This window comes from Myxine glutinosa, chromosome 3, assembly GCF_964187855.1.
Source record: "Myxine glutinosa chromosome 3, kmMyxGlut1.1, whole genome shotgun sequence".
Classification (NCBI taxonomy): Eukaryota; Metazoa; Chordata; class Myxini; order Myxiniformes; family Myxinidae; genus Myxine; species Myxine glutinosa.
In genome coordinates, this window is record NC_136263.1 from 21,996,210 (window position 1) to 22,021,043 (window position 24,834).

A 24,834-nucleotide genomic window follows, 5' to 3' on the forward strand; every position below is an offset into this window, starting at 1 on the left:
TCCTCCAAAGCCAGTAGCTGACTGGGCATCCTCCGTCATGCGAAGTCCTTCCTTGGCACACCTGAGCTCCTCACCATATACAAGGCTTTCATCCACAGCTCAATGGAGTACTGCTCTCCCCTCTGGGATGGTGCTCCTGCCTCACACCTAGCTCGTCTTCACGCTGTTGAAACCAAAGCGTTCAGAATCATTGGAATCTCCCGCAATGAAGCTATCTCCGAGGGCCTTTCACTTACTCACCGCAGGCAGGTTGGTGGTCTTTCTGTCTTCTAACGACTCCTCTCCGGCCTTGCTCCCCCAGATCTCTTTGGGCTCTGTCCCCCAAATATTCCTACAGGTCGCACAGGATCTGCCTGCAACCCTCTTATGGTTAAACTGCCAAAATCAAGACTCTCTGCTCACCTTCACTCTTTCATTCCCATTTTCTCCCACCTCTGGAACAAACTCCCCCACTCCCTTCGATCCCACTCCTCCCTCCAGGTCTTTAAAACAGCTGTTCACCACCATCTCTTATCTTCCCCCATACAAAACCTTGATCTTTTCTGCCCCCGCTAATTTCACCCCAAATCCCCTTTTTTGAAACACCAACTTCTTTCCTGGAAGTCCTTGGTGTCCTTGTGTTTTATACTTCTCCCACCCCCCTCCCCCTTCCCACGCCTCCTCCCCCAAGCCCTCTCCCTCCCACACATCTCCCGATGTCCCTGCTCTCAAATGTTGTGTTTGTGTGCTTCACCTTCTCTCCCCATCTTGTCTACCGCTCCCTCTTTTGATATATTTTGTTTGTCTGTTTGATTTGTTTGTGTGATAAATGTTAGCTCTTTCACGAGCCTCGATTCTGTTTACCAAAAAAAAAAAAAAAAAAAGGTGCCAGCCAATAATATTGCCCATTTTTTAGACTTCTGTGTGGAATAAGCGAAGATTTTGTAATTTTTTCATCTCTTTTTGTTTTGTTCCACTGCAAACCAAAGAAATACAAATGTGGATACCAAAATATTTTTTAATTTCAACAATTTTCTGGAAGAAATGGTGCATTATTTGAAAAAAAGTGCAAGGGTGCCAATATGTTTGGCCACAACAGTACATAACCAAATCAAGAATATACACTACATGACCAAAAGTATGCAGGTCCCATTCTAATTAGTGGATTCAGCTATTTCAGCCACACCCATTGCTGACAGGTATATATAAATCAAGCACACAGCCATGCAATCTCCATAGACAAACATTGGCAGTAGAATGGGCCATACTGAAGAGCTCAGTGACCTTCAATGTGGCACCGTCATAGGATGCCACCTTTCCAACAAGTCAGTTCGTCAAATTTCTGCCCTGCCAGCGCTGCCCGGTCAACTGTAAGTGGGTTATTGTGAAGTGGAAACGTCTACGAGCAACAACAGCTCAGCCGCAAAGTGGTAGGCCACACAAGCTCATAGAACGGGACCGCCGAGTGCTGAAGCGCGAAGCACGTAAAAATTCTCTGTCCTTGGTTGCAACACTCACCACCGAGTTCCAAACTGCCTCTGGAAGCAACGTCAGCACAACAACTGTTCGTCTGGAGCTTCATGAAATGGGTTTCCATGGCCGAGCAGCCGCGCACAAGCCTAAGGTCACGATGCCCAATGCCAAGCGTCGGCTGGAGTGGTGTAACGCTCGTTGTCTTTGGTCTCTGGAACAGTGGAAATGCGTCATCTGGAGTGATGAATCACGCTTCACCATCTGGCAGTCCGACGGATGAATCTGGGTTTGGCAGATGCCAGGAGAACACTACCTGCCTAAATGCATAGTGCCAACTGTAAAGTTTGGTGGAGGAGGAATAATGGTCTGGGGCTGTTTATCATGGTCCGGGCTCGGCCCCTTAGTTCCAGTGAAGGGAAACCTTAACGCTACAGCATACAATGGCATTCTAGACAACTGTGTGCTTACAACTTTGTGGCAATAGTTTGGGGAAGGCCTTTTCCTGTTTCAGCATGGCACTTACCCCGTGCACAGAGCAAGGTCCATGCAGAAATTGTTTGTCGAGATCGGTGTGGAAGAACTTGACTGGCCTGCACAGAGCCCTGACCTCAACCCCATCGAACACCTTTGGGATGAATTGGAATCCCGACAGTCAGGCCTAATCGCCCAATATCAGTGCCCGACCTCACTAATGCTTTTGTGGCTGAATGGAAGCAAATCCCTGCAGCAACATTCCAACATCGAGTGGAAAGCCTTCCCAGAACAGTGGAGGCTGTTATAGCAGCAAAGGGGGAACCAACTCCATATTAATGCCCATTATTTTGGAATGAGATGTTTGATGTTCGGGTGTCCACATACATTTGGTCATGTAGTCTAGAATGGAATGTTGTTGTTGTTTCGCATGCAGCCTGTGGCTGCTGGGTTGCATTATTTCTGGAAGTGCGGCTGTGGCGCTGATGCAGAGCTGGTACTCATTTTGCCGACCTCGGAAGGATGACAGGCCGAGTCAACCCACATGTTATTTCAACAGCACAACAAGGGCCCAAACACAAAAATCCAAGATCTCAAGCCAGTCACCTTAACCGTTAAGCTAAAACCAGATTATAGAATAGAATGGAATAGAATGAAATGTTATAACTGCAAATCAAATGAAAATCCTACTTAACTCATCGACCCAAAACACTTCTCACCAACCCCGCAAAGTCATATTTTCTTTTTTTCGTTTTGCAGTCATCTTCATTGGAAAATGTACAAGCTCCCCAAATCTCCACATTCCAAACTTTTCTGCTGTCTCACATTCCCAAATCCACCAACACCTACCTTGAAGCATCTCCCCAGTCCTACCATTTTGGTTGTCCTCTTCGTGTGCATCTGCAGATGGATCAAGACGGGGGCATGTCGAAGAAAGAGCAAGGCTGAATGAATCACTGTACGTGGGAGCATTCATGTGCTCTTGGTCACTCTCGACATCACTGTCGACATCGCTCTCCTTTCTCTGGCCGACGAAAGACCTATTCTGGTTTCGGCCCTGGCTCAAAGCCTGAATAAAAGAAAGTGGGAGAGCTTAAATTGTAGACAGAGAAAGGGAAAGAGACAAAGAATGGCCGTAAAAGACAGAAAAAGAGTGTAAATGATACAAGAAACATACCTGAGCAAATGAGAAGCAAGGAGATTGGTTAGTAGAGGTGACAACTGGAGGGGAGGAGGAAAAGGAAGTTCCAACTGGAGGGAAAGAGGCAGCAGAGGCAGCTGGAGGGGATGAAGCAGCAGAGGCAGCTGGAGGGGATGAAGCAGCAGTGGCAGCTGGAGGGGAGGAGGTAAGGCTGGCGGGAAAATCAGATGGATCCAATGGAGCAGGAAGGGGATGATTTGAACTTTGAATTTCAGGAAAATGGGTGTAGCTGCCAAGGGCTGGGCAGTATTCTGTATCTGAATGCAGAAACATGCATACTGCAGATTAGCATTTGCATATTCTAGTACAAAACTAGAAGGGCACTCAGTAGAGCGCATACCTCAGCCAGGTGGAACAGTTTACATTTGGTATCCCACAGATAGGTCGGATCTGGATCTGAACCTGAACCAAAATCTAATCGGCTTGTTCTCGTCACCTAAACCAACTCATCCACCTTGTTTCGTCATAACCCGTCTTTTGTGTGTGTGTATGTATGTACAGCCCAGTCTCTCAATGGTGAAGAATCACTTAAAATATATGTTGTATACAGATTCAGATCTTCACCAAAATCAAATCAATTGGTCCTTGCCACCCACATACCCAACCTGCCCACCAAATTTCATCCGATAATCCATCCACACATTTTTGAGATATCCTGCTCACAGACAAACAGACAGACAGGGGTGAAAACAACTCCAGCCACCTTAGTAATGGAGTTGTTTTGGCATCCTCATGCAAAGGTAATGAACAAGCTGCTTGGATTTTTTTTTTTTTTTTTTTTACCATTTTCCCCGCTACAGCGGGGGTTAGCCTTGCGGGCCCCATGACAATCATGGTTCCCTGTTTGAGGCAATGTTTTTATGGCCGGATGCCCTTCCTGACGCCAACCCTTGGTCACACTCTTACGGAGTGCAGGGATACGGTGTACCTATTCTGAATCCGGGTACACACCGTGATCATTCATCCCAGCAAGCTGGTACTCAATTTGTCGACCTCGGAAGGATGACAGGCTGAGTCAACCACCCTGGCATTAATTCAGCGATCGACGGGGATTCGAACCCAGGATCCTAGGATCCCAAGCCGGCACCCTAACCGCTAAGCCAACACCAGGCTTACCGGGGAAAAAAAACAACAACAAAAAAAAAACATGCACACACCCGAAATCGGCATTCCGACAAATCTTGTACTCAGAGCCGATGAGACTCGAACAAAGTCGACCTGGACTTATCTCTAAAAACCCCGTTTAATAATCTCCTGGATTCCAGTTGTTGCAGGACACCATGCAGTAACATTTAACGACGAGTCGCTCCTCTTCCATGGTATTACAAGAAAGCCCCGGATGGATGAATTTGGTGAACTTTGGCACGTGTTGGTGTCATAAATGTCTTCCTGAATGTCTGCGCAATATAAAGATCAATTTCGTGGTCGATTCCATTCCATCTTGATGCAATTTTCAATGTTCAAGCTTGGTGTTGTTCGTACTTGTGTTTCGCAATTTCAAGCCCTTCCACGACGTCGTTCCAGACAGATGATACGAGAATAGACAGGAGGGTTGAAACGCATGGTCCCGAAGGAGACTTTCGATTATCATCTCTCGTTGGAAGTCCGTTTATGTTATTATTGGTTATGCAAATTAGACTTGGGTATGTGTGTGGGTAATCATCTCAACAGGAAGGGAATGTGCCATGACAGTTGATGAATTTGTATGTACATCACTTTCAGAATTGTTAAAACTAGGGCATGCCCGTACTATATCTATATCTAAAATTATATCCCCCCCCTCTATTTACATGAAATGGTTTGGTCCAAAGCGAACGGCTTGCGAGTGGTGACAATCCCCCCCCTCTATTTACATGCAATGGTTTGGTCCAAAGCGAACGGCTTCCGGAGTTTGGTAAAGAAATCGCCATCGCGTGCACAAACGCGCAGGAAAGCGAATGAATCGCAAATTCGTTTTTATTAGTTGTAAAACATAGTTTAACGCCAACATAGTTTGCAAACGTGAAATAAATGAATACGCTCTCAAATGTGCCATCCGAGGCAGAGTGTGCCCGCCACGTTCGGCACACGCGATCGTTCGCTGCTCTCTGATTGGTTGAATCGTTTTTTGGACATAGCTCGGTAAGTAATTGTCCGATTAATATGAAACCTTGAAAAGGCACATCCTCGGGTCCCCAGCAATATACCTGGCAAGTTAAAAGTATATCGGACCCGTGGTTGTCGAGAAACAGCGGTCACAGACAAACGTACAAACGTACAGACAGAGATTACTGGAATTATAGATAGATAAACAGTTGGTGAAATATTATCAATACGAAGCCTTTTTCAATTAAGGATCAGAAGAGGGCAAGGGAAAATGTACATGTGTTTCTCGTGGTGTAAATTGCTTGCCATGCGTGTTCCATGTTTCCCTGCCATTTTTGTGTGCCTCGACTCCCTGCCAAGTTCTCGTTTGAAATTCCCCAACTGCCATTCCTCCAGTCACTTTCTGCACTTTCAATTGCCTTGCTTGCTTTGCTGTGTAAGAAATTATTGAATGTGTCCCGATTTATCCCGCTTGGGGTCCGAATGGCATTCCCGGTGGGTAATTGGTGCGAGTTCCCAATGGTAACGGCACAGCAAAGCGATTTTAGGTGTTAGGATCCGGCACGGGTTAAGGGTTGCAGTCAGCGTCTGTGGTCTCTTGAAGTTATCCACAGGCAACGTCTAACAATATTTCAGTCATCTTCCTCCCTTCCCCAGATTTTATTTATTTACCCAAACATTTATATCACGTGACCACACAACCAATTGTGATAAGCAGCTCAGACTCACAAGAAGTGCCGTATACTCTTGTTTCTTCCAACCTTATTCGCCTCTCTCTGCGTTTTTCTTCCTTCTCCTTCCGCACCCTCGACAGCCTTCGCTTTTCCATTTCCTCTGCAAATTATGAAAGAACTATTACCAGCAATCCAGACGATAAAGCTATGAGGATAAGAGTAAATGGATAGATATTAGCAGCAAATGGATACAACTAAAGGGAAATCAGCGCGAGTTGTGTACGGATGTGGCATGCGGAAGTGTGAGGACTATTCTTACTGGAAAAGCATTGAAGAGTTTCAGGAGAGACGACTGACGAATCAAGATCCAGCTCATAAAACACAAATGAACAACCCAGGGGGATGTGGTCCAAGTACTTGAATCGTTTTCGCATGGCCTGTGGATGCAAACAAAAAGTATCTGCAGGACAATCATGTTCTTCATAACATTTTGGAAAATGTAACTTTTATTTTAAAATAGGGGCAATACGCCTCGGCGCTCACCCGGTAGAATAAAGCAGTATACTACACTGACTAAAGGTATTTAAAACAGTACCACGGTATCTTAAACCAATTTCAATGGTCGCTGGGAGACAGGGAAGCATGTACAATCATACTAACGTAATCATAAGACTTTAAACAACAACAAAAAAGACTATTTTGGAGGTCAACCACCCCCGACCCCCACCCCACCACACCCCGATCCCCAAAGACCCCGATATGTCTAATGCCGTGAACAAACTTTGGTATATCACGGGTGATGAAGGTTGTGGTCAAGTTTCACCAAAATAGTGTGTAATTTCAGAGAAGAAAGCAAATACATATTTTGGGGGGGGGGGGGGGGGGGGTCAAACCTGGATCCACTATGACACACCGGTAGAGCAGCTTGGACCCAGATTTTTTTTTTAATGCCGTGAATAAACCTGAGTTGCAACATATCAAATATTATTTGTGCCGAGTTTGGTCACAAATCCCTTCAGCAGTTTCAGAGAAGAGGTTTTTTTTTTTTTTTTTTTTTTTTTTTTTTTTGTATACTGAATCGAGGCTCGTGAAAGAGCTAACATTTACTTCACAAACAAATCGACCAGACAAACAAAATACACAAAAAGAGGGAGCGGAAGACAAGATAGGGAGAAATGGGGAAGCACACAAACACAACATCCGAGAGCAGGGAGATGTGTGGAAGGGAGAGGGCCCGGGGAGAGGAGGCATGGGAAGGGGGGGGGGGGGGGGGAGGGAGAAGTATAAAGCACAAGGACACCAAGGACTTCCAGGACAGAAGTTGGTATTTCAAAAAGTGGAATTGGGGTGAAATTAGCGGGGGTAGAAAGGATCAAGGTTTTGGATGGGGGAAGATAAGAGATGGTGGTGAACAGCTGTTTTAAAGACTTGGAGGGTGGAGTGGGATTGAAGAGAGTGAGGGAGTTTGTTCCAGAGGCAGGAGAAAAGAGGAATGAAGGAGTGAAGGTGAGCAGAGAGTCTTGATTTTGGCAGTTTAACCAAAAGAGGGTTGCAGGCAGATCTTGTGCGACCTGTAGGAATATTTGCGGGACAGAGCCCAGAGAGAGCTGGGGGGGCAAGGCCAGAGAGGAGTCGGTAGAAGACGGAAAGACCACCAACCTGCCTGCGGTGAGTGAGTGAGAGGCCCTTGGAGTTAGCTTCATCGCGGGAGATTCCAATGATTCTGAATGCTTTGGTTTCAACAGCGCGAAGGCGAGCTAGGTGTGAGGCAGGAGCACCAGCCCAGAGGGGAGAGCAGTATTCCATTGAGCTGCGGATGAAAGCCTTGTATGTGGTGAGGAGCTCAGGTGTGCCAAGGAAGGACTTCGCACGACGGAGGATGCCCAGTCGGCGACTGGCTTTGGAGGCCAGATTTGAAATGTGGTTTTTCCAGGAAAGATCATGGCAGATAGTGAGACCCAAAAGCTTGAGTGACAGAACTTCTTGGAGAGGATTATTCAGAAAGTGGATGGGAGGGTTGTCCAGTCGGTCTTTTCGGAGAGACATCGTAAGAGTGTGAGATTTGTCAATGCTTGTGACTTGTTGTCAATGTGACAATGTGACAACTTGTCAATGCTTGTCAAAGTTGCAAGTGTTTACGGACTCAGACTGACGGACAGACAACATGCCATCCCATAAGCTCTCCAGAACTACGTTCCAAGTGAGCTAAAAAGGTGGTAATATTTGCAAGATTTGTTTAAAAAAACAAAACAAGCACATGCAGATACCAAGGAATGAACCACTTCAGAGTCGGAAGGTTTGCCGAGCTACAAAATTCCAACGACCACAGACTTCCAAAGCCCTCAGGCCCAGAGGAGGGACAAAAGGGCATCACACAAAGCTAGTTGGATGTGTGCATATTGAGAGACGTGAGGGACGCCAAATTATGTACAAACCTGTGTCATGGTGAAGGCCTCTTTGCTGATGAGGGAGCCGGAGAAACGATTTGGACATGCAGTTGGGGTTCCATACTCAGACAGCATACACCGCCAGGTCAAGGGAAGTAAATAAATGTGCTGCCCATTTTCCGCTATGGAAGAATTAAAACAAAAAAAACAAAAATAAATAAATAATACATCAAGGTCCTTATTAACCAACATTTCTGTATTATTCTACAACTTACAAGTTCTGCCCCAAAATGTATAGTTAAAAAGGTTTACACTGTTAAAGCGATTTAACATTGGAATCGCTTTACTGATCGGAATCGGAATGGACCAATAAATGGCAAGTCAATGTTTGGATGAGATAACCACAGTGTCAACTAGAACGGCACTCGGTAGAGTGCATACCTCCACCAGGCTGAACAGTTTACGTTTTGTATTCCACCGATAGGCCGGATCTGGATCCGGACTTAAACCAAAATCTAATCGGCTCGTTTTGAACCGGACTTGAACCCACCCAACTCATCCCCCAAGTTTTGTCATAATCCGTCCATAACTCCTTGAAATATCATGCTATATGTCATATATTTGAATCACTAAAATTCTCTAATCCGGATCCAGAGCTTCACGAAAATTGAATCAATTGAATCAGGGCACACCCAACTTCTCCACCAAATTTCGTCTGAATCGGTCCACAATTTTTTGGAGATATCCTGCTCACAGACAGACAACCAAACGAGACAGAGGTGAAAACATAACCTACATCCACCTTCGGTGGCAGAGGTAATACATTCATTCTCCACAGCCTTAGTGCACCACTTTACAAAGTCCAACACCGATTGAGCCATCATGACAGGTGAATCAACAGCAGGCATGATGCAAGAGCCAGAAAAGAAAGGAAAGAGTCGGCATTGGCAAACGTGAGAATGCTACAGTGATACCTGGAGCACGTCGTGCTATCCCAGATCGATGGTGCGAGTTATTTGTACAATTTATTTTGGCATGAAGGACAAATTTCTTCATTATTGATATTGGGTAATATACAGCAATCCTTCGCTTTAAGCGACTTCAGAGTTAAAAAATATTTGCTTATAAACACCAAAATTATACATATATGTATATAGATATGTATATATTGTTGCGGTTTTGAGTTTGTACAGTGAGTTTAATAAAGGTTAAAATTTCCCCCTCATAGTTAGTCACACAAGCAACATGTAGACTCACGATAGTATAGTTATGTCTTAGTATTTGTAAGCTTAGTCCTTTTCCATTGTTAGTTCTGCGTTGAGTAGAGCCAGGAGAATACGCCCTACTTCTACCGACTTTCCAGCTACCCTAAGCCTCATGCCCCTTTGCGCTAACTTTGGTTCATTTTGGCTAATTAACACGAGGCAGGCTAGGAGGCCCGGGGCGGAGTGGCAGAAGCGCTGACGGTAAGCACGAGCCGCCAATCAGGGCTCAGAGGTAGTGGCGGCGGCGTTGCGTCACAAGGCGTGGTGAGAAGGTTCGAGAGGGTTCCAGAGGTTTCGGGGGTGTAGCTATAAAACCCGCTGCGCAAAGTCCTCGAAAGGACTGCTGCCTGAAAGGACTCGCGCGAAAAGGATTGGTGAAAGGACTTGCAGCGAAAGACTTGATGAGCAAAGAACTCGCGCGCACTGGCCAGCCTGGAAGGATCGAGGAAGAGGAGCTGTGAGCGTCCGAGAGCTGTGAGCATCCGAGAGCTGTACAAGATACGCCGGCGAAGCCCGACGTGCATGAACCAAAAAGACGCGCTATTAATACGTGACGCTCGGTTGAGTTTGAGGCCGATCGCTATACAGTGCATTTAAGTCGCGCGAGTGAGGAAAACGGCTGAGTAATCGCCAGCTGCGCTGAGAGTCCCACCTTTGCCGTGCCCCTTCATCATCTGCTTTGTTCGGGAGACGCGCCACGAGGTTCCTGCCATCTTCGCGGGACGTGCCGGGACCGTGGAGAGCTGGACGGGGACCGTCTCTGGACGACCACGTCCACGCGTTGGCTGAACATCTACCCATCTGCAATTCCCTGTGTGAGTGTGTGACGGGCCCGAGTCCAGGGGATAAGTTAAGATTGACTAAGGCTGCTCTGTGTCTCTGCGTCCTCGATCACTGTACATACGTGTGGGAATAATTAAACCTGTGTTCCTCCTTTCTTCCATTCGATCGTTTCTGTGGTTTCTTCATTGGCTAAGCGTGGTACGAATAGGATCGCTCAAATCGGGTTCCACTAACTAAGACTGCACGGACCACGTGGTACTCAATCCGCTCGGCGTACTCAAACCACACGTGGCTCGTGCGAGGCTTGCTTCCTCGCTTCCAGGGCGGCGCAGGGAATTAGGTACGAGCAAGAAGTGGTCCCGAGACCCTACTCTGCGTTTGTCCGGAAGGGACTTATCAAGCCTCAGTTCCGCCAAGCCCAGCAAGAACAAGGGGATTAATCCCCCCTCTGGTAAAGGGAAGAAGGGCGGCGTAGAACCGTAACAATATCTATATATATATATATCTATATACATATATCTATATATATATATCTATATATATATATATATATATATCTATATATATATATATATATATCTATATATATCTATATATATCTATATATATATATCTATATATATCTATATATATATATATATATATATATATATATATATATATATATATATATATATATATATATATATATATATACACATATACATATACATATATAGTTATGGATTTGAGAATTGTGTTTTTTTTGTGTGTTGTAAAATATCACCCTCCTTCCTCCATTCAGTGTATAAAGGTCAAAGGTCGTGCCCGTAGTTATTCCATATACAATCACGTAGCAAATAATAGATTTCCTTTGTTCAGTAGTTATCTCCTTATGTGTATTAGGTTAAGGCTGTGTCGTCCATTAATTAATACTGCATTGCACCGAAGTGGAATAAGGTAGATTCCCTGCACATCCCCCCTTTCGTCAATTGCCAACTGCCTTGGGCGGTTTGCTGCATTCTGCTGCTGCTGTGGGGTGGTGGTTTTTCGCTGCAAGACTCCATTAGCCACGAGGTCATCTCGGAGCAGACGGTGGGAGGAGTCGGCCCAGCGCCGGGAACAAGGCGTGGCCTTGCCAACGCCTCCTCTAAGGGCGGGATCGGTGAGCCCTCACGACCAATCAGGGCCAAGGCGACCTCACCGATGGGCGTGTCCTGGAGGCCGGCGGCTTGATCGCCGGAGGCGTTATATAAGCGGGCGCGGAAGCCTTTGCAAGGAGTTCGAGAGAGAGAAGAGAGTTGAAGGGAGTTCAAGAGAGTTGAAGGGAGTTCAAAGGAGTTGGAGAGAAACGGGAGGGAGGACAAGTGAATACCCAAGAGAGTCCTGAGAGTTGCCCGAGAGAAACCGCAGAGCAGAGAGAGAGAACCCGTCAAGCCAGACCCCCCCCCCCCCCCCCCCCACCAGCAGCTTTGACTCCACCAAGTAGCGTCGGCTCCACCAGGCAGCTTCGACTCGTTACCCCGCGGGAACCAGGATCGGTGGCATCGGTGGCCATCGAGGTCCAGCCCGACGTCCCGTGCGGGATCAAGCCCGAACCATCTGCCCCAGCTGAACCTTCCTCTCTCCTTCCAGTCCTTCATTCCTGCCATTCCATCCTCCTGTGTACGTGAGTTTGTTCTGTGTGTCTTGTCCTGGGGTATAAGTTAAGCCTGTTTAGTTAAGTTAATTTGCACTGTGTCCTTCTGGTCCGTCCCTCTTTCTGTCTTTATTTTCTTATCTTTCCTTCCTCCTTGGTTACTTTTCATCGTGTACATAATAAGTAGTAATAAATAATATTCGTATTTCCAACCTTTTGTCTTCTTCTTCACATCGAGTGCTGAGAGAAGACGCACATGAACCAAGCTATAAGCGCTCTTACCAATTAAACGCTCCTTCGTCTTTGTCCTTCATCTTTGTCTTTTCCAAATTGAATACCTGTGGCACGATTTGGCCAACGTTCAGGAATCGGGTCTAGTCATTGTTAATAGTTCGTGCCGCGGTTGCTAAAACCGCTCGGCAATTAACATCTGTCTGCGGTACGAATGGGGCTGTGCCACCGGCCTTTCCGGAGGTCGCTGGGCAGCGTCAGGGACCACATCGGTCAGCTATAGAAGAGGGGACTAATCCCCCCTCTAAGGGGAACAGAGGCCGACGTTGGGTTCCGCAACAATATATATATATATATATATATATATATATATATATATATATATATATATATATATATATATATATATTATATATATATATATATATATATTGTTGCGGTTTTGAGTTTGTACTAATAAAGGTTAATTTTCCCCCTCCTAGTTTAGTCACACTACAACACGTAGCCTCGCGATAGTTCAGTTATTTCATAGTATGTGTAAGCATAGTCCTTTTCCTGTGTTAGTCTTGCGTTGAGTAGAATAATAATAATAATAATAATAATTCATTTATTTTGTATAGCGCTTTTCCAGAAGCCCAAAGGCGCTTTGACAGAGTGGAAAACATAATGCATAACAATACATGAAAACAACAATTGCAAAAAGACAAGAATCAAGAAAACAAACAGCAGCGATATACGGCATATATATAAGACAAGAATCAAAAAGACAAGACAAGAATCAATAGGGAAATATTTAAAGCAAAAGGAGGGAGAAGGAGAAGAGATAGTCAGGGGTTAAATGCTGTGGGTTGAATGTTGAATGCAGCGTTGAACAGGTGGGTCTTTAGTGATGTTTTGAATGTGGTGAGTGAGGAGGAGTCTCTGATGGTGTGAGGTAGTGAGTTCCAGAGGGTGGGAGCAGCGATGGAGAAGGCCCTGTCCCCCCAGGATCTGAATTTGGTCCGGATGGAGGGGGTCAGGAGGTTGGTACCAGCAGAGCGGAGGTTGCGGGTGGGAGTGTGTCTGGAGAGGAGGTCAGCCAGGTAGGATGGGGCCAGGTTATGGAGGGCTTTGTATGTCAAGAGGAGGATTTTGTACTGGATTCTCTGGGGGATGGGGAGCCAGTGAAGCTTGTAAAGGACGGGGGTGATGTGGTCACGGGTCCGGGAATGAGTGAGTAGACGGGCAGCGGAGTTCTGAATGTATTGGAGTTTATTGGTGATTTTTGAGGGTGAACCATAGAGGAGGCTATTGCAGTAGTCCAGACGGGAGGTGATGAAGGCGTGGATGAGGGTTTCTGCAGCCGTGGAGGAGAGGGATGAGCGGAGACGGGCAATGTTTTTCAGGTGAAAGAAGGCTGACTTTGTGATCTGTTTAGTGTATTTGTCGAAGGAAAGGGTTTGGTCAAAGATGACGCCAAGATTCCGGATGTGAGGGGAGGTGGATACTGGGATACCGTCGATGTTGAGGGCAAAGTTATGGGTGGATTTTGTGAGCGTTTTTGGGCCAATGATGATTATTTCAGATTTATCACAGTTAAGCTTGAGGAAGTTGATTTGAAGCCAGGATTTTATTTCAGTGATGCAGTTTGTCAGGATAGAGTGGGTGTCGGTGGAGACGGACTTGGTGGAGATGAAAAGCTGGATGTCATCGGCGAAGCAGTGGAATTGGAGACCATGACGGCGGATTAAGTGACCGAGCGGGGACAGGTAAAGGATGAAGAGGAGGGGGCCAAGAACTGAACCTTGGGGGACACCTTGGGGGAGGGGAGCAGTGGGGGATTTGCAGTTATTGATGGAGATGAACTGGCATCTGTCAGAGAGGTATGATTTAATCCAAGAGAGGGCAGTGCCGGTGACGTTAAAGGTGGATTCAAGTCGGGTGAGGAGGATAGTGTGATCGATGGTGTCAAAGGCAGCGCTGAGGTCGAGGAGGACGAGAATGTTGAGGTTGCCAGCGTCAGAGGAGAGGAGAAGGTCGTTGGTGATTTTGAGGAGAGCAGTTTCAGTACTGTGGTTGGAGCGGAATCCGGATTGGAATGTTTCATACAAGTTATTGGCAGAGAGATGATGTTTGAGTTGAGTGGCTACAGCGCGTTCCAAAACTTTTGACAGAAAGGGTAGGTTGGAGATGGGTCTGAAGTTGTTTAGGGTGTCAGGGTTTAGACCAGGTTTTTTTAGAATGGGGGTAACAGCAGCAATTTTGAGGGAAGGTGGGACGATGCCTGTAGACAGGGAGGAGTTTATTGTTGCAATGATAAGTGGAGAGAGAGCAGGGAGGGAGGCTTTGACAAAGCTGGAGGGGATGGGGTCAAGAGTGCAGGTGGCAGTTTTCATTCCTATGAGGAGTTCAGAGAGGTCAGTAGGAGAGATTGGGGAGAACCGAGACAGGGGATGGCAGGACAAGGGGGGGCAGGTGGTTGGAGGGGGAGCGGGTGCGGCGGTGGTCAAGCTGTTGTAGATGTTGTCAATTTTGCGTTGGAAGAAAGAGAGGAAGGAGATGCAGTTGTCTACTGTGAATGACTGGGTGGTGGTGTTCAGGGGGCGGAGGAGTTTGTTTATTGTCGAGAAGAGTGCTTTTGGGTTTCCGGAGCCAGAGTGGATAATTTGAGAGTAGTAGGCAGAGCGGGCGCGGGAGAGGGCATCTTTGTAGTGTTGTATGTGGTCCTTGTAGGCTTGGGAGTGAACTGTGAGACCCGTTTTATTGCGGAGTCTTTCAAGTTGGCGAGCACGAGTTTTCATCAGGTGGAGTTCAGGGGTAAACCAGGGAGCAGAATGGGTGAAAGAAACTGTTTTGGTTTTTACAGGCGCAAGCTGGTCAAGGCAGGAGGAGAGAGTGTGGTTGTAGTAGTCAGTGAGGTCGGAAGGGGTGTGGAGGTCAATGAAGGGAGAAGTGGACATTTTTTCAGAGAGGGTGGATGAGAATGAGGTAGGTGAAAGAGCGTTTAGCTTACGGAAGTTGATTGTGCGATAATGCCTTGGTGTTGGGGCGGGGATGTTGATGGTCAGAGTGATGGCTAAGTGGTCAGAGAGGGTGAGGTCGGAGCCATAGAGATGGTGCAAATTTAATCCAGTGGAGCAGACAAGGTCCAAAATGTGACCACGGATATGGGTAGGAAAGTCGACATGTTGAGTGAGGTTAAAGCAGGTGAGTAAATCAGTGAAGTCAGTGGTTATTGTGGAGTCAGTGGAGTCCATGTGGATATTGAAATCACCAAGGAGGAGGATTGAGGGGGAGAGGGAACATAGCTGGGTCAGAAAGTAGGAGAAGTCAGACAGGAATGATGGGTGTGGTTTGGGAGGGCGGTAGACGACAGCCATGACTGACTGCGTGTGACCAGAGAGTTTTAAAGCCAGGTGTTCAAATGATGGAGCAGATGAGATGGAGATGAGGTTGGTCTTGATGTCTTGACGGTGGATAACGGCAATTCCACCACCTCGGCCCTCCGAGCGTGGTTTATTGACGTAGGAATATCCATTGGGTGTGGTGAGGTTGAGTGTGTAGTAGTCCAGAGGTTGTTGCCAGGTTTCGGTGAGACAGAGAAAGTCCAGTTTGTTATCCAGGATGTATTCGTTCAGGATGAGGCATTTATTGTTGAGGGACCGGGTGTTGAACAGGGTGAGCTTGATGTTGTTTTGAACAGCAGGGATGAATTCAGGTGATTTAGCCAGGGTTCGTAGGCAAGAGGTGCGATCGTGTGGGTTGCTGTGACCAGGTGCGCTGGGACGAAGAGTGAGAGTGCGCTGAGCCGACCAGAGGACGGGGATGGAGTGACCTGATTGCAAATAAACAAACTTGCGACCGGAGCCACGGTGAATGTACCTGGGTCGTCGGAGGAGTCCATTTGATTTGATGGCAGAGATGCATGATGGGGTGGAGCGGGTATTGAGCAGAAGAAGCCTTGCGGCGGAGTACTTCAGAGCCATGCCAGGCAGGAGCGAAGGGACGAGTACGAGGCCAAGGTCGAGGAGGCAAAGCGGCAAACGCAGCGGCAAACGACTGCAGCCGCTAATCAAGACCACAGCGGCAAACGACTGCAGCCGCTAATCAAGACCACAGCGGCAAACAAGGCCACAAGGCCACCGGCAAACAAGGCCACGGCCACAATCAACGGGAGCGGGCCTTTCGAATTCCGTATTCCGTACCATCAAAAGCAGATTCCGTTATCCAGCCGGAGAACACGCGGCACGTGCGGGTGTGAAAAGGCAGGACAGGTGTGAGATGTCAGGTCAGAAAGGTAGAAGCAGACCCTGTACATCCATCCAGTCGGAGAAGCGGCGAATATGCAACGCCAGCGTCCTCTCGCAACCGAACCCGGAAGTGAGAGCTAGGTCCTTTCATTGCCTTTTGCCGCCTTGTGCCGCTTTTGACTTTTGGCGCAAATTAACACGAGGCAGGCCTGGCAAATCGAGGCAAGACCGAAGGAGGGCGGAGGAGAAGCAGACGGTAAGAGCGAGCCGCCAATCAATCAGGGCTCGAAGGGAGTGGCTGCGGCACTGCGTCACAAGGCGTGGTTAGAACATTCAAGAGAGCTAAGGGGGTTGGCAATATAACCCGTTGCGCGAAGTCCCCGACCTCAGTTATGGGAGGGGCGCTTGACAAGTGAGAGTTATGGGAGAGGCGCTGGGTGTTGAACTCGAGTAGTTATGGGAGGGGCGCTTGACAAGTGAAGAGTTCTGCGAGAGGTGAGCTGAACCAACTTATGGGAGAGGCGCTCGAGTGTGAGCAAGTTACGAGTGCTGAGAGAAGACGCGCATGAACCAAGCTATAAGCGCTCTTACCAATTAAACGCTCAGTTGAGCTTGAGGCAGAGCCTCTATTGGGTTACGCGAGTGATAGCGCGCCGGCAACTAAACGCGCTGTGGAAAACCGCCAAGCCTGGCGAGAGACGCGTACATTTCCCTCCTGCCTGCTGTGCCCTTTGTTCGAGAGACGCGCTACAAGGATCCATCCCACCGCCTGCTTGCCTTCATCGCGGGACGTGCTGTGACCGTGGAGAGCCACGCCGGGCAAAGCCGTTCCTGGACGACCAAGGCAGCGAGTGAACATCATCCTACCTTCATTTCCCCTCTGTGAGTGTGATCAGGCCCGTGTCTGGGGTTAACATAAGACTGATTAAGACTGCTCTGTGTCTCTGTGCTTTCTACCGACTTGTACATAATAGTAATTAAACCTGTGTTCTTCCTTTATTCGACCGTCTCGTCTTTTCCATCATTGACTAAGCGTGGTACGAATATAACCGCTCTAATCGGGTTCCAATACTAGAAAACTGCACGGACCACGTGGTACGCAATCCACTCGGTGTACTCAAATTACACGTGGCTCGTGCGAGGCTTGATTCCCCGCTTCCGCGTTGGCGCAGGTATTTAGGTACGTGCGAGAATTGTCCCGAAACCCTACCTTGCGTTTGCCCGGGAGGGGCGATTCAAGTCTCTCGGTTGCGCCGTCCCAAAAAGAACAAGGGGCTTAATTTCCCCTTGGTAAGGGCAGGAAGGGTAGGAAGGGCGGCGAAAACCGTAACATTTGGTGTCCGGGAGTGGGATTGGACCGGGAGTGCGCTTCACGCACTCGGAAATTACGAGCGACCGAAATTTAGTTATTAAATCCAAAATTTTATATTCGTACCATGGCTAGCCAGGGCGGTCGAATGCCGGTGGGGGTAGAAGACGAGGGAGAGGTAGAATTGATGACCCAGGACCCACTGGAAGAGTTGGTAATGAAGGAAGCCGAAGAGGGGGCGGTAGCTGGCGAAGAAAATGGCAGCGCCTCGCACGTGGCGGCGAGAGCCGAGCCCGCGGTGCCAGCGGTTTCGGACCTGTACATACTCCTAACTCAATTACGAGCAACCATAGAAATGGCGAGTGACAAATCCACCCGGCACATGAAAAAAATGGGTGGTCAGATGAAAGAAATGAGGGTCGAAGCAAGGTGTAACATGGAGGGGTTGGAAAACAAAATGGGTGGTCAATTGGAAAAAATGAGGGTGGCGTCGAAAAAGGACATTAAAAAAGCGGGGGAGGACATTAGGCGCAGGTTGAGCGAGGAGGTCGCAATGGGGCGTGACGAGGTGGCGCGGTGTGGGGAACGCGTGGAGAGCGAGGTAGAGCAGAGCACAGCCAAATAGACGGGGGCTATGGAAATCGCGACGCGGGGTGAAGAAAAGCTGACGGTCGCCGAATTGGACGAAAAAAATTTATGGGCTCCGGCGATCGTGGTAGAAAAAGAAATAATTCGAAGTGAAGAGACGGGGGCCGAAGAGACGGCAGAATCAGAAAATAAATCACGGGAGGTAGAAATGGAACTAGTACAAAGTTTGTATTCACACCGTGATGCCGTGCTTGCTAACGAAATAAAAAGTTTGCAGGTGCTGGCGGAAAAGGAGGTCCCCAAGGTGAGTAGAATTAATAGCGCGAATGTGTTTGGCGCGAAAGGGTTTTTGGCACGCTTGGGACAGAGACGAAACCCGGGCGGTTGCGGAAGGTCCATTGTGCGGTGTATGAGGGCGACTGGTGCGCCAAAACATGAGAAAAGTGTATGATGGAATGTGCACGAGAAAAGTGCGTGGAGAAAAAATGTGCGATGATTGGGTGTGCAACAGGAGAGTGCACACCCGTGGGTGTTACAGAATGAGGGAGAATGCACACCGGACTGTGTGCGGGGAGAGTGCATTACAGAATGTGTGCAGGAGTGCACACCAGAGCGTGTTGCAGAGTGTGTGCAGGAGTGCACACCCGGGGGTGTTACGGAGTGTGTAACGGAAGTGTGCGCCAGGGTGTGCGCGAGGGTGTGCAATAATGAAGTGTGTGGAAGGCGCGTGTGCGCCTGGTTGTGCAGTCGAAGAGTGCGTAGAAGAAGAGTGCGTACTGAAGTGTGTGAGGGGCGTGAGTGCGCCTAGGTGTGCAGGTGCGAGTACGGTGTGTGAGGGAGAAGGCACACTAGAGAATGTGGAAGGAGAGTGTGCAGTAACCGAGTGTATGGAAGGCGTGGGGACGCCCGGGTGTGCGAGTGCGGAGTGGGTCGCAAGGTGTGAGGATGCGGCTCAAGCATCGACACCGACTGGGGTAGCGTTTAGCGGGACGGATAGCCGACGTGAGCCCCCGGTGAGTTGTGTGCAGCACTGCAGCAGGGACCGGCAGGGACCGGTGCGGCGGCGGTTTCACAAGGACCGCCGTGCACGACCCGCGCCGGCCCCCGCACTGTATGGTTGGTGCCGTGCCGTGGCGGCAAAGGCAATCGGCGAGGTTCAAGGGGAGGTAGGAGATTTCGGAGCCGCGCACCTTGGCGGGTGCGGTGCTCTGACCGTGGTCGGTTGGGTCATCGTGCGTGGGACCGCGAGGCCCCGCGCAGGGATGGAGCCCTGAACCTCGGCCCATCCATACCTCCCCCTTTTGATCGAAAATGCCGGACGGACACCCCATACAGGAGACCAACCAACCGCATGGATCGCTCGGCCTCTCGAGGTCGAGCCGTGATAATGTATATCCACATGAAGAGGCTCCTAGTGAAGCGGACTGTGAGAATAGTGTACCCTACGTGGAGGAATGGCAGTTTGACCATTCCTCACACGGCCAGGGCCCATGAGCACTAGTTTAGGGGGATGGCAGTGATAGGCACATGGGGGTGCCAGCGATGGTTACCTCCATGGGGCACCGAAGCTAGCCGAGGGAGGGCTAGGATAATGCTAGGGATTCAGCAGACGTTAGAGACATGAGATTTAAGTAGTGACACTGTACCTATAGTGGGGACGTAGGTAGCTTAGGTGGATGTTCATGACGAAGGGAGTGCATAGTGTAAAGGGAAGACGGGGAAGCATGAGTTTAGGGGAAAACCAGGTAGATAGATGATGCTGTGTGTGTGAGGAATTGCGTGTTGAGACAAATGGAATTGTGTTGAGGTGTATGGAAAAAGGTGTGCAAGATATTTGGTGTGTGAAAGTCGTGGTGAATGGAAATAAAAGGTGTGTGCAAAAATGGTGTGAGAATAAATGGTGTGGAATAAAAGGTGTGCAGTGCATGGTGCGAAGGATTGAATGGGGAGAGGTGGAACCCATTCGCGAAAGCCCGGGGTGGGTAGTGTAAAGCCAGGTAGAGCATAGGCAAAATTTGTATGGATATTTACACCTGTGGTGTAGGTAGTGGCAAAGTAGTGCTTTGGAGGGTGCATGAGACTGTGGAATGGCTGGGCGTGTGGTTTAGTTGGTGCAGATGGTTATTGTGACACTCCGCCACTGGTAGTTTGTCGGCCAGGTGAGGCCGCAGGTAGGCTCTGGCAGCCAGTTAGAGTAGTGTTGAGTGGGGCCCGAGGATCCAAAGGAAGGACCCGGGTTGCCCAATGCCAAGGTGGGCATCAGGGGGTAAATAGCCAGGAGGGGCCTTCCCCAGTTAGGTAGTCGCAGGAGCAGGTAGGCTCGGGTGGCGACTTCAGTGGCAGAGGTGCGCAGGTAGTTGGACCTGCTAGTGGAGCCACATGACCCAGCCCCAAAATTGTGCAAGGGCACAGAGTGAAAATTCGTTGGGAGTGAGACCCAAATTTTGAAGAGCACCACAGGGTGGACAATGGAAATTCAGGTTTTTAGAACCACATAGTTTAAAGATGGCTGATTGGCAGGGTACGACCCCGGGTAGTTTAAAAGTAAAAGTCAGTAGTGTAGTTAGGATGAGAAATCTCTTCGCACCATCCATAGCCATTCACCGAGGAGGACGAAGCTCCACACCAGGGCTTGGTAAACTGTTTGAGTAAGTGAGACGCATCATGACGTAAAGTGACATTGTGTTTGTTCCATTCCTTCCTTCCTGGGAGGGATTGGGAGACGAATTTGGCTTCGAGGGGGATATGGGAGACAAGACGTAGAGACGAATTTGTAAATGCAAGGAAAGGCTAGGGTAGTGTAAGCCGAAGATTGGGGGGGGGTACGGACGGCTAGGGACAAGCCTGCTCTGCTCGCTCTTCCCCGCCCCTTGTGCTGCATTACCTTGTTTTACTGTGTACCTTTGCGCCCTTTCCGCTTTGCTGGTCGTGCTTTGTCTCTCCCCCCCACCCCAGGACCATTTTGGAGGTGGAACTGTGCAGCACCATCGACCTGTGCAGCACCCCTGCTGCACTTTGCTACATCTGTGCAGCCGAACGGCGCAGCACTTTGCTGCCATATCCTTTTGTTATAACTTTGTTGCACCTGTGCAGCACTTTGCTGCAACAAACACTTTGCTGCACCTTATACACTTATGGACCACAGGTCTTGTGGCCTTGCACCTCTGCTGTGCAGCACTTTGCTGCAGCATCACCTTGCATCTTTGGACCACTTGTTTTGAGTGGCATTAATGTCACGCAGTCGGACCACATGAGGTTGGCCCTACTTGGCAAAGAAATACAATAAAGGCATTTTTTGTGCATTTTTATTATGGTGTGCTCAGGATGCGAAGATTTGTAAGGTAGATAGCCCTGAAGATCAGGAATGGCTTGTATGCTGGTCCGGGGGCTAGCCGGTTTGATAGGCACACAGAAGAAGCAACAAGCAAGATGCAAGAAGCAAGCAGCAAGTGTTATGAATTTTTGAGTGTGTTGTGTTTTTGCTGTGCTTTCTCTCCCCTCCAATCTTCTCTTCAAAAAGGACAGGTCCTGGGTCATAGAATTGTAAATAAATTAAGTTTTCTGTGCTTGTAAATATAAGATGCTGCCCACCGGCTATGTGTTTAGTTTGACAAATTCCGGATTCGGTTAGTTGTGGGCGTGATTCTGTTAGATTAGCTACTCAACGCAATAGGGGGGGGGGGGGGGGGGGACATATTTAGTGTTTTAAAACTGTCGCACCCACGGATTAGAGTAAATGTTAGGGGGAATCACACCTATATGTCACATGTAAAAGTAAAGTTAATTTTGCAGATTATTCTCAAAACCGGTCGTTCCATTTTTGTTGGGTTCGACTCGGGGACGAGTCTGACGAGGGAGAGGTGTAGTGTTGCGGTTTTGAGTTTGTACTAATAAAGGTTAATTTTTCCCCTCATAGTTTAGTCACACTACAACACGTAGCCTCGCGATAGTTCAGTTATTTCATAGTATGTGTAAGCATAGTCCTTTTCCTGTGTTAGTCTTGCGTTGAGTAGAATAATGAGAGTTAGGTCCTTTCATTGCCTGATGCCGCTTTTGACTTTTGGCGCAAATTAACACGAGGCAGGCCTGGCAAATCGAGGCAAGACCGAAGGAGGGCGGAGGAGAAGCAGACGGTAAGAGCGAGCTGCCAATCAGGGATCGAAGGGAGTGGCTGCGGCACTGCATCACATGGCGTGGTTAGAACATTCAAGAGAGCTAAGGGGGTTGGCACTATAACCCGTTGCGCGAAGCCCCCGACCTCAGTTATGGGAGGGGCGCTTGACAAGTGAAGAGTTCTGCGAGAGGTGAGCTGAACCAACTTATGGGAGAGGCGCTTGAGTGTGAGCAAGTTACGAGTGCTGAGAGAAGACGCGCATGAACCAAGCTATAAGCGCTCTTACCAATTAAATGCTCGGTTGAGCTTGAGGCAGAGCCTCTATTGGGTTACGCGAGTGATAGCGCGCCGGCAACTAAACGCGCTGTGGAAAACCGCCAAGCCTGGCGAGAGACGCGTACATTTCCCTCCTGCCTGCTGTGCCCTTTGTTCGAGAGACGCGCTACAAGGATCCCTCCCACCGCCTGCTTGCCTTCATCGCGGGACGTGCTGTGACCGTGGAGAGCCACGCCGGGCGAAGCCGTTCCTGGACGACCAAGGCAGCGAGTGAACATCATCCTACCTTCATTTCCCCTCTGAGTGTGATCGGGCCCGTGTCTGGGGTTAACATAAGACTGATTAAGACTGCTCTGTGTCTCTGTGCTTTCTACCGACTTGTACATAATAGTAATTAAACCTGTGTTCTTCCTTTATTCGACCGTCTCGTCTTTTCCATCATTGACTAAGTGTGGTACGAATAGAACCGCTCTAAAAGGGTTCCAACACTAGATTCCAATACAAAAGGTTCCAAAAGGGTCGATTTCCATTTTGTCTATTTGTTCCACTTGTTACCTCCCCTCAACAATGAAAAAAACAATTTGAAAGTGGTGAATAACACATATAATTGACAATGGCAGGAGAATCCAATATGCAGGTCAAAGGTCATTTTATAAAGCAAAAAAGAAAAAGAAAAAAGAAAAATTGCACCACTTTCAAAACCTACATCCACCCTGGTGATGACTCCCACATATGAGACGAACACCTGGAACCAAGTGTGGTATGGTACGCCCCCCCCCCCCCCCTTCCCACGCCTCCTCCCCCCAAGCCCTCTCCCTTCCACACATCTCCCTGCTCTCAAATGTTGTGTTTGTGTGCTTCCCCTTCTCTCCCCATCTTGTTTTCCACTCCCTCTTTTTATATATTTTGTTTGTCTGGTTGATTTGTTTGTGAAGTAAATGTTAGCTCTTTCACGAGCCTCGATTCAGTATACAAAAAAAAAAAAAAAAAAAAAAAAACTGAAAATATTCTACCAGACGAAGTAACCAGGACTCACCAATGTCTGACCTCGCCCCTGTACTACAAGAACAATTAGCTATCCTGGTGGCAGATTCTCTTGTGCCATCTGGCACCAACGTTCAATCATGAATGCACAGACATGTTTTTGTTCTTTGGATTTGCAATGTATTTTGGCCACTGCTTAGGAATTGGTGTTGCAGGACCTTGTATTTTGACCTCCAAGGCTGTGGATGCTCCTCGTTTTGCTTACTATTCAGCCTTAACTGACTTAGCAATATACTGGTCGAAGACTACATTGACACATGGGCACCCATTCTTTCCTAAACTGGGCCATAATAAGGTCCTAGTGTTTGGTAATCAGCGCACCGAAGTTTGACGCACCAGCCTTCAACATCTGCACCGAAGCCATGACATCAATCACATGTGCTGCTGACATGCTCCGAGTAGGTGGTGGAAGTTTCACCTCCACATGCAGCTTCTCTATCTCCGAGAGAAGAACACTTTTTGTCGTTTTTCTAAGACTACCATCTGAATGTGCAAGAGAGTAAGACACTGTTGGAAGTTCACAACTGAGGACCTCTTTCGGGTTTATGTTTTCAAATCACAGACAAAAGCATGTCAAATTGAAGTCACGTGACCTTTTGACCTCTGGCGACCTTATACCAGAGTTAACGTTTATATTTCTGTCATTAACTATACTTGCGCATTAAAAGGCAAATCCAATGCTACCTAAATCACCATAATCAAGTGAAAAATAGCAATTAGATATAGGAAATCATGTAAGTTTCCCGAGTCTCGTTTAAAGCGAGGGTTCTTTACATTTCCCATGTCCAGTTGAATCAAATCTAAAAAGCACAATTAACGGAGTGAATGAAAATAATTACACATCAATTTCAAGTGACTGTGCTGGAATTCTTGCTCACTCAAGCCTCACCTTGGTAATAAAAATAAAAATCTTCTTCGTCATCATTCATCTCGTCATAGCCGGACAACTCCTTAAGCTTCTTTTGCTCGGACAAGTCTTTTTCTGTCCCACTTTGGAGAGAGAGACCACCCAGAGAATGTGCTGTCCAAGCGTCCAGCTGGACCTGTTGAAGAAAAAACAAAAACAAAAAACAATTGGGTAAGGGTAGTGTTCAACGTAGGGAGCGG

General features: G+C 48.1%; 1 protein-coding gene across 1 annotated transcript in view; it reads right to left on the minus strand.

Moving 5' to 3' along the window:
- Positions 1 to 24,834, minus strand: part of RNF10 (ring finger protein 10) — a 69,436-nt gene that overhangs the window by 4,416 nt on the left and 40,186 nt on the right. The window contains exons 8-13 of the mRNA XM_068111249.2: positions 24,617 to 24,770; positions 8,319 to 8,452; positions 6,203 to 6,320; positions 5,939 to 6,043; positions 3,101 to 3,381; positions 2,797 to 2,992 (exon numbers count right to left, since the gene is read on the minus strand). Of these exons, the coding sequence (XP_067967350.2) occupies positions 2,797 to 2,992; positions 3,101 to 3,381; positions 5,939 to 6,043; positions 6,203 to 6,320; positions 8,319 to 8,452; positions 24,617 to 24,770 (988 nt within the window). The remainder of the gene's footprint in view (positions 1 to 2,796; positions 2,993 to 3,100; positions 3,382 to 5,938; positions 6,044 to 6,202; positions 6,321 to 8,318; positions 8,453 to 24,616; positions 24,771 to 24,834) is intronic.